The 13,762-nt window shown below is 42.6% G+C and overlaps 1 protein-coding gene across 1 annotated transcript; it reads left to right on the top strand.

The window, feature by feature from the left end:
- The first annotated feature begins 78 nt into the window (after positions 1 to 78).
- Positions 79 to 12,312, top strand: LOC111966246 (glycerol-3-phosphate dehydrogenase [NAD(+)], cytoplasmic). Its single transcript, XM_023990731.2, has 8 exons — positions 79 to 187; positions 2,944 to 3,121; positions 5,156 to 5,296; positions 7,627 to 7,765; positions 10,063 to 10,175; positions 10,542 to 10,778; positions 11,184 to 11,290; positions 11,513 to 12,312. Exons 1-8 carry the CDS (start codon positions 144 to 146, stop codon positions 11,607 to 11,609), a joined length of 1,056 nt encoding a protein of 351 aa, XP_023846499.1. The 5' UTR covers positions 79 to 143; the 3' UTR covers positions 11,610 to 12,312.
- The last annotated feature ends 1,450 nt before the right edge of the window (positions 12,313 to 13,762 follow it).

Here is a 13,762-nt window from a genome sequence, read left to right as displayed (position 1 = left end):
ATGCTCTYAGTGATACGCGGTTGAAAATAGTGGGCGGGACTGTGTCTACCTTAGACTAACCAATGAAATAAGAGCTAGATTTGCCAAGCCCTCTGTACGCTGCCTTCACATGACAGTTTTGTCCGTCGGCAAGGGTCTTTTCAATGGCAACTCCAAAGAAAGTCTGCATTATTGGCTCTGGCAATTGGTAAGAAAATGTATCTATATCGAAGACTTTGYGTGTGGGTGTACTGCAGCTAGCTAACATAGCTTGGCTTGACTGACCGGCTAATTCTAGCCGCATTTTCAAACAGGTCGCTCGAGCGGTAACTTTAGCTAGAACGGATCACCGATGGTCGGGGGCCCCCTGCACTATCTGTGCGTTACGGCTTGGCCAAACTGGTTCTGYATGTTTAATTTTGGTCGCATCTGGTGACAATTGTTCATGACACACAGGTTAAAATACCAAAGCCAACTATATTAATTTGACGACCGGTCGAAACACACATGGGCATTGTATTTAGCTTTCTGTTGCTAGCTAATTTGTCCTGGAACTGGAGATAAACATTGGGTTGTTGTGTTACTTGCCAGAAGATTCAGACCCTACCATTAAGCTTGTTTACACTGAGCTGCACTGAAGTCAGAACGCACAACACACCACCACAACTTATTGTGAAATAGACACACGATTTTTTCAAAGTTMGTGACAGGCACATGGAAAAGTCCACTTTTTGTTTGTACATGATTTATCACAATGCATTTCGTGTGTACACACTTTTCTTTCTTCATAATTGAGGGCCTTATTACTGATKAATGTTTTTATTTATTTTTTATGACCATGTTCTTTCTGCTTGTAATTTTAATTTATATTGATGTGTGTATTTTCTGTCATTTATGTAATTCAAGGCTCATCTGTAAATGAGACCWTGGTCTCTGTATGAATCCCTGATAAAATAAATAACACTTGTGTACATTACACGAATTCCAATTTTGTTGTGGTTAACTTTAGCTAGGCCAGCTAGGTGGCTAATGTTAGCTAGGCTAGGGGTTAGGGCTAGCTAAGTAGTTTTAAAGGGTTAGGGGAAGGGTTTGCTAACATGCTAAGTAGTTGCAAAGTAGCTTAAAAGTAGTAGTTAATTAGTGAAAATGCTGAAGTTATCCATAATGAGATTCAAATACACAACCTTTGGGTTGCTAGACGTTAGCGGTATATGCTCACCGACTGGAGTGTGGACCYCGTTCATCTTTCAATTACCCACGTGAGTTAGTATGCTTGTAAAAATCAATGAGTCGATGGGAGAGGTGGGACTGCGGTGTCCAAGTTCTATTTTAGCACCTGGCTATGCAGACAGCTGTGGATGTGCGCAAGCAGGGTGGATGAAATTATTTAATAACATGCATGTGTAMATTTTTATTTTGCAACACTTGTGCACACAACGCAGCTGGTTTAGTTAGCATGTTAGAGGTTGAAAATGAGTATGATGGGTCTAATCTTTCATGCCCAGGAAGCTGTGATTCAAACTCCCATTAGACAGCTATGCAAGCTTTATGCCAAAATATGTTCCTTACGCACCAAATTGCTTTATTTTATTTAACTAGGCAAGTCAGTTAAGAACTAATTCTTATTTACGATGATGGCCTAGGAACAGTGGATTAACTGCCTTGTTCAGGGGCAGAACAACAGATTTTTACCTTGTCAGCTCGGGGGTTCGATCTAGCAACCTTTCGGTTACTGGCCCAACACACTAACCACTAGGCTACCTGCCGTTGATCTTCCTTTACTCCAGCTAAGCCCGACATGTACTTCTCAAAAAAATTAATCTACAAGCAACCGAGGGGAAAAAAAACATTTGTTTTTATATTGGGTTTTCTCTCCTCAATAGCTATTGTCATGCCATGACAATGAAAATGTTATATTCTGATTCAGGGGAGGATGGAGAACAATCAGCACCTTTTTTGTGTGAATTATTATTAAACAATAAAACAAAAGCACACAAAAAAGGTTGCTTGTTCAGAATATTCAGAATATCCAATTGTCATTGTCATGGCATGCTTGGTGAATGCAATTGACGAGAGAGAACCGACTATCCAATATGAAACAAATTTKACCTCTGTGTCAAACCAAGCCATACCAACCTTCTCTCTAAAAAGTCAGGTAAATAATACTTTCCTGTTGATATTTTGCCTCAAATTTCGAGCAGCTGGCAAACCGCACAGACAACCGGTAGAGTAAGTTTACATATTGTATTCCACATTCTGAATTGTAAGAAACATTTACATTAGTTTGCAGGTATTAGTTTCAGAATGTATATACCAGTTAATTGTCTATTACAGCCTGATTTATCAGACTATGACATTTTCTTTAAAACTGCAACATTTTCTCTCAGCCTCATGACAAAATGTGTTGAAATGCAGGAAGTTAGCCGTTTTCCCCAAAAATATAGATTTGAGGGGGGGGGGGGCTGGAAATAATTATATTTGACCCTAGTGCCCCAAATGTGTTAGTCCAGCCCTGTTACCCACCTGCCATGCCAATTTTTTTTAAAGTGAAACTGCTTTTGGCTTTAAATGACATGCACAGTTTCAGGTGAAGTTTGCAACATTTYTAGTCTTTCATGTATCACCACAGGTATTAATCCAGTTATGAGATGAATAGTGCTGTTACATTGTTGTATTATGTAATGTTAGCCATAATTGGCCACTGCATGCAAACAAACTTTAGCTGGGTGACCATCGATCCAATTGCCCTTAACCATAAAATAGAGCAACTACCATTTGCCTATTTAATAGGATAAATAAGGGTCAATCTGGAAAATTGTACATTTACAATAAGATTAAGTTGTTTGGGCTCCTTTCCGTCAAGTATTTTTGGCACTTGCATTCTTCAGTCTAGGGTGCAAKTGTTCTTGTAGAAAACCACAGAGCGAATAAAATCATTTACATTGCAATTTCTCTACTACACAGGGGCTCTGCCATTGCCAAGATAGTAGGTGCCAATGTTACTCACAACTCCAAGTTTGACAACACTGTGACCATGTGGGTGTTTGAGGAGATGGTGGACGGTCGCAAACTGACAGAGATCATCAACACTGACCATGAGAATGTCAAGTACCTGCCTGGACACAAGCTACCCCCCAATGTGGTGAGGAGCACATCGCATGCTGCTATGTGTTGTAATCCTGCTCAGGAATGTGATTTTTAAATTTAAAAAAATACAAATTCTATAATCCATTATTCACATAATTGAAATTGACCTACCCCGAAACCAATACCCTTCTTGCCTGTTTTAATTGTTACCCTCATCACATCTTTGCCTAATGCTATGTRACAGTTTGTTCTGTCACAACTAAACCGGCTGAGTAATAAACTGCTGTGGGGAATGCTGTCAGCTGCCTTCTGCTGGACTATCTGTGTAAAGGTTCAGCCCTGGCTCAGTTGTGTGTTGCAGCTGTCCTTGCAGCACTCACTACAATCCACAGTACACCCCATAGCAATTTCCGAGAGGAGATCTCCACGGATTAKAATGAAACTGAGAAGGCTGTTTATTGACTACAGCTCAGCGTTCAACACCATAGTGCCCTCAAAGCTCATCACTAAGCTAAGRACCCTGGGACTAAWCAMCTCCCTCTGCRACTGRATCCTGRACTTCCTGACGGGCCACCYCCAGGTGGTRAGGGTAGGCAACAACACGTCTGCCACKCTGATCCTCAACACWGGGGSCCCTCAGGGGTGTGTACTTAGTCCCCTCCTGTACTCCCTGTTCACCCACGACTGCGTGGCCAAACACGACTCCAACACCATCATTAAGTTTGCTGACGACGACAGTGATAGGCCTGATCTCCGACAACAATGAGACAGCCTATAGGGAGGAGGTCAGAGACCTGGCAGTGTGGTGCCAGGACAACAACCTCTACTTCAATATGAGCAAGAGAAAGGAGCTGATCGTGGACTACAGGAAAAGGCGGACCAAACAGGCCCCCATTAACATCGACAGGGCTGTAGTGGAGCGGGTCGAGAGTTTCAAGTTCCTTGGTGTCCACATCACTAACAAACTATCATGGTCCAAACACACCAAACAGTCGTGAAGAGGGCACGACATCACCTTTTCCCCCTCAGGAGACTAAAAAGATTTGACATGGGTCCCCAGATCCTCAAAAAGTTCTACAGCGGCACCATCGAGAGCATCCTGACCGGTTGCATCAACCGCCTGGTATGGCAACTGCTTTGCATCTGACCGTAAGGCGCTACAGAGGGTAGTGCGTGCGGCCCAGTACATCACTGGGGCCAAGCTTCCTGCCATCCAGAACCAATATAATAGGTGACGTCAGAGGCAAGCCCAAAAGTTGTCAGAAACTCCTGTCACCCAAGTCATAGACTGTTTTCTCTGCTACCGCGTGGTACCGGAGCGCCAAGTCTAGGACCAAAAGGCTCCTTAATAGCTTCTACCCCCAAGCCATAAGACTGCTGAACAATTAATCAAATGCCCCCCCCCCCCATTTGTTTTGTACACTGCTGCACTTTTTGTACACTTGCTGTTCATCTATGCATAGTCACTTCACCCCTACCTTCATGTACAAATGACACATTTACTCAGTATCGATACCCCCTGTATATAGCCTTGTTATTGTTATTTTGTGTTACTTTTTATGTATTTTTTTTACTTTAGTTTATTTGGTATATATTTTCTTAACTCTTGAACTGCACTGTTGGTTAAGGGCTTGTAAGTAAGCATTTCACGGTAAGGTCTACACTTGTTGTATTCAGCGCATGTGACAAATAAAGTTTTGATTTGATTTGAACCGCTGGCTTGCACTCAACAGATTTGGTAGGACGAGTCATGCTGACTTGACTGATTTAGCACAGATCAAGCAGTCACTTACATTATGTTACACAATTATAAAATAACAGTTTTTAATGAGATTCTTGATACCTTTGATGTACTGTAGCTTTTTGGACTGTGGCACCCACTAGTTAGAATCAATAACACATTCATTTGACAATGTACAACCTAACAAAGATCCTTGCAGGATCAAAACATTGTTTGTGAATAAAGGTGTATGATGGAGCTTATGAGTGCAAGCTCTTTCTTTTTCTATTTACAATGTGCAAGGACTACATGAGAGAAGCAGACCAAGACCAGTSCCCCTAACTATCCCCTCTCCTGTTTCTCCCCCAGTTGGCAGTTCCTGAGCTGGTGGATGCTGCCAAGGAAGCAGACATCCTAGTGTTTGTGATCCCCCACCAGTTCATTGGCAGAGTGTGTGACACCATGAAGGGGAAGATAAAGATTAATGCACTAGGAATGTCACTCATCAAGGTTTGGCTAATACCCATGCTCTCTTCAGCRGACCTATAACAGTAGCCCAGTAGGTAGAGCATGGCATCATAGAGTTTTGATTCCCGGGACCACCCATATGTTTAAAAAAATAATATGTATGCACGCATGACACTACGCATGACACTAAGTCGCTTTGGCTGTTCGCAGAATGTACTCACACCCCTTGTCTTTTTCCACATTGTGTTACAGCCTGAATTTAATGTATATTAAATTGAGATTTTTTTGGGGGGGACACTGGTCTACACACAATACCCCATAATGTCAAAGTGGAATTATGTTCTGGAGTAAAAATGTGCGTAACAAGTCACATAAGGTGAAATAATAGTGTTGTTTTTGGATGACTACCTCATCTTTGTACCCTACACATACAAYTATCTGGAAGGTTCTGCAAACACAGAATTACAAACACAGATTCAACCACAAAGACCAGGGAGGTTTTCCAATGCCTCGCAAAGAAGGGCACCTATTGGTAGATGGGTAAAAAAAATAATGTTGAGCATGGCGAAGTTATGAATTACACGTTGGGTGGTGTATCGAAACACCCAGTCACTACAAAGACAGACATCCTAACTCTGTTGCCGGAGAGGAAAGTAACCGCTCAGGGGTTTCGCTGAGTCCAATGGTGACTTTAAAACAGAGTTGAATGGCTGTGATAGGAGAACTGAGGATGGATCAACAACATTGTAGTTACTCCACAATACTAACCTAATTGACAGAGTGAAAATAAGGAAGCTTGTACAGAATACAAAGTTTCCACAACATGCTTCCTGTTTGCAACACGGCACTAAACTAATACTGCAAAAAATGTGGCAAAAGCAATTTACTTTTGGTCCTGAATAAGGTGTTTGGGCCAAATCCAATCCAACACATTACTGAGTACCAATCTCCATATTGGTGGTGGCTGCATCATGTTATGGGTATGCTTTTAATCGTTCAGGACTGGGGAGTTTTTCAGGATAAAAAATAAATGTAATGGAGCTAAGCAAAGGCAAAATCCTAGAGGTAAACCTGGTTCAGTCTATTTTCCATCAGACACTCGGGAATGAATTTACCTTTCAGCAGGACAATAACCTTAAACACTAGGCCACATCTACCAAGAAGACAGTGAATGTTCCTGAGTGGCTGAGTTAGTTTTGACTTAAATCTACTTAATCTACGGCAAGACTTAAAAATGGTTGTCTAGCGACGATCAACAACCAATTTGAGAGAGCTTGAAGAATTTTGAAAATAATAATTGGCAAATGTTGCACAATCCAGGTGTGGAAAACTCTTAGACTTACCCAGAAATACTCACAGCTGTAATTGCTGCCAAATGTTCTTCAAAGTATTGACTTGGGTGTGAATACTTAAGTAAATGAGATTTCATCTTCAATAAATTTGCCAAAATTTCTAGAAACAGGTTTTCACTTTGGCATTATGGGGTATTGTGTGTAGAACACATTTTGAATTCAGGCTGTAATACAACAACATATGGAATGTGTCAAGGGGTATGAATACATTCTGAAGACMTTGTATATCGTTATGTMGGTCATAGCTCCACTGTAATATATAGTGGGGTCTGAAATTATTGACACCCTTGGCCCTGATAAAGATGAGCRATAATGACAGTATAAAATAAYAAATTCAAATASTGAGCTATATTGTCTGCCCMMMAWAATTAGGAAATTRTATTTTATAGTAATACAATTTCACAGAGAAAGAGATTTGGTTKAACRAGTAATACTYYYYCCCCCYCTCAAAGGTAGGGGTCAAAGATCCTAAAGATTCTTATTAAATAAAGTAGTCAAGTTTAGTATTTTGTCCCATATTCCTAGCACGTACAAACTTGTTAAATGTATTTGCAGTTCGTTTTGGTTTTGTTTCAGWTTRTTTTGTGCCCAATATAAATGAATRGTAAATMATTTGTCATTTRGAGTCACTTTTATTATAAATAAGAATAGAATATGTTTCTAAACACTTCTACATTAGTATGGATCCTACCATGATTACGGATAATCCTGAATGAATTGTRAATAATGAGTGAGAATGTTACAAAACGGTCAATGCATGCTAACCTCTGTTATYGGTAATGGTCAACAACAAAAAATACTTGTTTAACAAAATCTCTTTCTCTGAGCAATTGTATCAGTATAAAATCTTTTAAATTCCMAWWTWTTTTCAGCATACAATAYAGCTCAGTATTTTRAATTATTTATTTTATACAGTCATTATTGCTCATCATTATCAACGGTGTCAATAATTTCAAACCCCGCTGTACGTCTTTTGAATGGCTTTACTGTGTGTACTGTGTACTACGTGTTCTACTCCAGGGTGTGGATGAGGGTCCTGACGGACTGAAGCTCATCTCCGATGTGATCCAGGAGAAGTTGGGCATCGCCATGAGTGTGTTGATGGGGGCCAACATCGCCAACGAGGTCGCCGATGAGAAGTTTTGTGAGACCACTATCGGTTAGATTCCACATTGTAATGGGCTTGGGTTATCATTGTCTTACATACTTCTGAATGGTGTGCTGTCCAGTGTTTGTTTCTTTTCTTCCCCTTTCTGAACATTTGGTTTGGGTAAATGTATACAGGGCAAACTGAAAAGTAAGGCATTCATTTCATTCTATTTTGTCAATATGTGTGGAGACATTTAGTAAAGGTATTCACTCTCAACATATTTCCAACCWCCAAACAGTGGTGAATGGAAAGAGACCTCTGTTACATAAAACACCCAAAGTGTAATGACGTTTTCCRATTGCCATTAGGCCAGAATTTATCTGTCCACTGCAGTTGGCGTGTGACTCTGCCTTTTCATAATGTCAGTGTTCTCGTTGAACCACATCGCATTTTAGAGTGTAGGCTATACCCACCGTTTTCAAGTCCATTCGCTCGTTTCATGCCTCTKACATKCGGTAATGATCAAATGTGGTGTAATAGCCAAMTTTGAGGGCCATTAGTGCATTTTTTTTTTGCATGTGACCTTACCATGAAAACCCTGTGCCTTAGTCTGTAACTAGAGCCTGGTGATTAGGCCTTTAATTAGGGTCTGTACCTTGAGTTTCCCTCGTTATGTCACATGGTAAGTGCTAGAGTTTTTCATTAAATATTTGAAAGATAAATATACACTGCTCAAAAAAATAAAGGGAACACTAAAATAACACATCCTAGATCTGAATGAATGAAATATTCTWWTTAAATACTTTTTTCTTTACATAGTTGAATGTGCTGACAACAAAATCACACAAAAATGATCAATGGAAATCAAATTTATCAACCCATGAGGGTCTGGATTTGGAGTCACACTCAAAATTAAAGTGGAAAAACCACACTACAGGGTTGATTCAACTTTGATGTAATGTCCTTAAAACAGTCAAAATGAGGCTCATAGTGTGTGTGTCCTCACGTGCCTGTTATGACCTCCCTACAACGCCTGGGCTGGCTCCTGATGAGGTGGCGGATGGTCTCCTGAGGATCTACTCCCAGACCTGGACTAAAGCATCCGCCAACTCCTGGACAGTCTGTGGTGCAACGGGGCGTTGGTGGATGGAGCGAGACATGATGTCCCAGATGTGCTCAATTGGATTCAGGTCTGGGGAACGGGCGGCCAGTCCATAGCATCAATGCCTTCCTCGTTGCAGGAACTGCTGGACACTCCCAGCCCACATGAGGTCTAGCATTGTCTTTGCATTAGGAGGAACCCAGGGCCAACCGCACCAGCATATGGTCTCACAAGGGGTCTGAGGATCTCATCTCGGTACTAATGGCAGTCAGTCTACCTCTGGCGAGCAATGGAGGGGCTGTGCGGGCCCCCCAAAGAAAATGCCACCCCACACCATGACTGACCCACAGCCAAAACCAGGTCATGCAGGCATCAGAAACGATTTTCCACGGCGTCTCCAGACTCTGTCATGTCTGTCACAATGTCTCAGTGTGAACCTGCTTTCATCTGTGAAGAGCACAGGGCGCCAGTGGCGAATTTGCCACTCTTGGTGTTCTCTTGGCAAATTGCAAACGTTCTGCACGGTGTTGGGCTGTAAGCACCAAACCCCCACCTGTGGACGTCGGGCCCTCATACCACCCTCATGGAGTCTGTTTTCTGACGTTTGAGCAGACATATGCACAATTGTGTGCCTGCTGGAGGTCATTTTGCAGGGCTCTGGCAGTGCTTCCACCTGCTCCTCCTTGCACAAAGGCGGAGGTAGTGGTCCTGCTGCTGCGGTTGTTGTTGCCTCCTACGGCCTCCTTCCAACGTCTCCTGATGTACTGGCCTGTCTCCTGGTAGCGCCTCCAGCTCTGGACACTACGCTGACAGACACAGCAAAACCTTCTTGCCACAGCTCGCATTGATGTGTGCCATCCTGGATGAGCTTGCACTACTGAAGCCACTTGTGTGGGTTGTAGACTCCGTCTCATGCTACCACTAGAGTGAGAACCCGCCAGCATTCAAAAGTGACCAAAACATCAGCCAGGAAGCATAGGAACTGAGAAGTGGTCTGTGGTCCACCACCTGCAGAACACTCCTTATTGGCGGTGTCTTGCTAATTGCCTATAATTTCCACCTTTTGTTCTATTCCATTTGCACAACAGCATGTGAAATTTATTGTCAATCAGTGTTGCTTCTAAGTGACAGTTTGATTTCACAGAAGTGTGATTGACTTGGAGTTACATTGTGTTGTTTAAGTGTTCCCTTTATTTTTTTGAGCAGTGTATGTTAGGATTGAAAAGGGTTAACTATTTCTCTCTCCAATTCTCCCTCTCCCAAGGATGTAAGGATAAAGAACATGGGGCTTTGCTGAAGGAACTCATGCAGACCAGTAACTTCCGGGTCACTGTAGTGGAGGAGTCCGATGTGGTTGAAATCTGTGGAGCACTGAAGGTGATCACTCAACCATTAAGGCTGTGTTTACATAGGCGGACCAATTCTGATTCCTTTTCCACTAATTGGTCTTTTGACCAATCAGAACAGCTCTTTTGCCAATAATTGGGCGAGGGATCAGAATTGGGCTGCCTGTGTTAACGCAGCCTTATAGATTCTCCCTGGCCTCGCCTTACTTAATGTCTAGTCATGTTGTCTCGACGTCTAAATCTCAACACTTTCCTCATTTCCAATTGTATACTTTCTACTTGCCCTTCATCTACTTCTTAGATGAAGGGCAGACGCGAGAAAGTGTGCTTGTAAGAAAAAAGGCTGTCCTTATGTGTTGAAGCCATTAACCCCTGCCCTCCTCTCTGGGGCTGTCAGAACATTGTGGCGGTGGGGGCGGGCTTCTGTGACGGCCTGGGCTTCGGGGACAACACCAAGGCCGCTGTGATCCGACTGGGGCTGATGGAGATGATCGCCTTCGCACGCATCTTCTGCACCGCAGGGCCCGTCTCCTCGGCAACCTTCCTGGAGAGTTGTGGCGTCGCCGACCTCATCACGACCTGCTATGGCGGTCGCAACCGTAAAGTGGCYGAAGAATTTGCCAAGACAGGGAAGGTGAGACGGTGACTTAATTGGCTTTTAGATAAAGACAGGGCGACGWAAAAACGAAAAATGGTTTGAATTATAGCCTTTAGGATTGGAACAGGGTAAATACAGAAGATGAGAGCTTTAAAGGGATTTTTTTTTAATGTTGTCAGATGACCTCATTGATACCGTTTGTATGYCTCTGCATCCAGTATGAAGGAAGTTGGAGGTAATTTCGTTAGCCAAGGCAGAGAACTGAAATGGTATCCATGATTTMATCTGATAAAGCRCATAATTGCCAAAAATATCGCACTATCCCTTTTAATTATAAGCTTTGAAAATAAAAAGGGGGCCAGAGGCGTGAAATTTAGTTCAAATGTGTTTTTGGGGTGAGAGTGGCCTTGACTTCAACAGCCATGTTTTTATTCTGCTCAGTCAATTGAAGAGYTGGAGAAAGAGATGCTGAATGGACAGAAGCTCCAGGGACCAGCAACAGCAGCTGAAGTCCATGTCATCCTAAAGAACAAAAATCTGCTTGACAAGTAGGTTGGCACAGAAATCAAACAGCTCTTTCACCCATTGGAGAAACTGATGTTACTTTGCATGTGGTGATTCCCTTACAAATAACCTCTGGCTCTGTTGAGTGAATCACCTCGGTTAAATGCAAATAATCGGATACATCTGAAATAGTAAAAACAATGCCGTTATTCTTAAAGGCCAAAGATAATGACTGTGACAACTCAACGATCCCTCTCTCGTCCCAGGTTCCCACTGTTCAACGCTGTGTACCAGATCTGCTACCAGGGCCATCCAGTCACAGAGTTTATCAAGTGTTTGCAGAACCACCCGGAGCACATGTAGGATAACAGACTGGCCAAGTGACTGGAGAAGCAGGATCAACACCACTTTCACTTTGTAYCTGGTAGAAAATACGCACACTTGCATAGTCCACAGCTCCGATGCAGACTCCAACGGACGACGTGAAGTAAGGTTAGCTTGCATTGGACTTGTGGTGTATGCTGCAGCTATTCTACTGTGTACTGTATAGAAGTGGTTTCCTGCTCTTGGTTTTCTACAGGAGTATGATGACCCAGCATGTATTTGTTGGCGCCGAATCAGACGCCACTCTCCGTCCTCAGCTGTTGTTGCCACGTCCATTGTGATACCTCACTTCGTTATCGTTTGGCTTATTCATGTTAATTGTGGTTAGGCTAGGCTAGGCTATTTGTGTCCTCTTTTCACTTGTCTTATGTAATTCTGGTTCCCTCTGCATCCTTTGACGTTTGATTCTTGACTTGTATTGTTTGTTAGACTAGTTGCTCGATTCAATCCATGTTGCGGAAGTTCAGCTCTATAGCACGATTAGACTTTAAAGGCAATGTTCCTGCGCGCACGGAGACTACGTATGTCCGCTCAATCGTAAATGACCGTTAAATTTCAATCACGCTATAGTGCTCAACTTCTGCAATACGGATTGAATCGAGCCCTAGATGTACATAGCAACGGTTAAAAGAAAATGCAAGTGCCTTACAACGCCACATTGCTGAAAAGTCTTGGCTGTTGCGCTTTGTGAAACCAAATACCTTTTACCTCTTATCGTCCTTCCATTTAGCCATTCGTAACCATGACGCTGCCTTTGAATTGCACTAACACGTGGCTTATGTTTGAAAAGGGTGTATTTAAAAAAATAAAAATAAAATAAAAAAAATAGTTTTTCCTTTTGAAATAAATGTTTTATTCCAGTGCCGTCAAAGTGTTGCCCTTTTCATTTGGCTGCTTGTTCACCACTCTAGAGGGCAGTTCTATTTCAGTTGATGTCAACTGGAATCTCAGCACTGTAGCTCGTGGTCAGAATAAATAGTTGCTATTTACATGGACAAGCACATGCCAGGGAACGGAGAATCGAAGAAAAATAGAAACTCTTTAGGTTAACAGCCAAGGCACTGTGAATAAAACAGATCTACAGTTACTGGCTAGCTCCTGGCTGTGGGCTTTGCTGGAACTCTTTTTTGAATTAAATCTACAACAATTGTAATACAAAGCTTTTTCTTTGTTGATCATATATTTATATACACACACACAGTGCCTTTGGAAAGTATTCAGAACCCTTTACTTTTTTCTACATTTTGTTAGGTTATTGTTTTACCTCAATGTACACACAATACCCCATAATGACAAAGGAAAAACATGTTTAGATTTTTTATAAAAAATAAAAACAGATTATATTTAGATAAGTATTCAGACCCTTTACTCAGTACTTTGTTGAAGCACTTTTGGCAGCGATTACAGCCTTGAGTCTTCTTGGGTATGATGCTACAAGCTGGCCACACCTGTATTTGGGGAGTTTCTCCCATTCTTCGCTGCAGATCCACTCAAGCTCTGTCAGGTTGGATGGGGAGCGTCGCTGCACAGCTATTTTCAGGTCTCTGCAGAGATTTTAGATCGGGTATAAGTCCGGGCTCAGAGACTTGTTCCGATGCCACTCCTGCGTTGTCTTGGCTGTGCGCTTAGGGCCTTTGTCCTGTTGGAAGGTGAACCTTCGCCTGGAGCAGGTTTTCAGCAAGGATCTCTCTATACTTTGCTTCGTTCATCTTTCCCTCGATCCTGACTAGTCTCCCAGTCCTTGCTGCTGAAAAACATCCCCACAGCATGATGCTGCCACCACCATACTTCACCGTAGGGATGGTGCCAGGTTTCCTCCAGGCGTGACGCTTGGCATTCAGGCTAAAGAGTTCAATTTTGGTTTCATCAGACCAGAGAATTTTGTTTCTCACGGTCTGAGAGTTCTTTAGATGCCTTTTRGAAAACTCCAAGCGGGCWGTCATGTGCCTTTTACTGAGGAGTGGCTTCTGTCTGGCCACTCTACTATAAAGGCCTAATTAGTGGAGTGTTGCAGAGATGGTTGTCCTTCTGGAAGGTTCTCCCATTTCCACCATCGGGTTYTTGGTCACCTCCCTGACCAATGCCCTTCTCCCCCGATTGCTCAGTTTGGCCAGGCGGCCAGCTTTAGGAAG

Source organism: Salvelinus sp. IW2-2015, linkage group LG7 (genome assembly GCF_002910315.2).
Source record: "Salvelinus sp. IW2-2015 linkage group LG7, ASM291031v2, whole genome shotgun sequence".
NCBI lineage: Eukaryota > Metazoa > Chordata > Actinopteri > Salmoniformes > Salmonidae > Salvelinus > Salvelinus sp. IW2-2015.
Note: the sequence above shows the minus strand (reverse complement) of the source record. Positions and strands in the feature narration are given on the sequence as shown.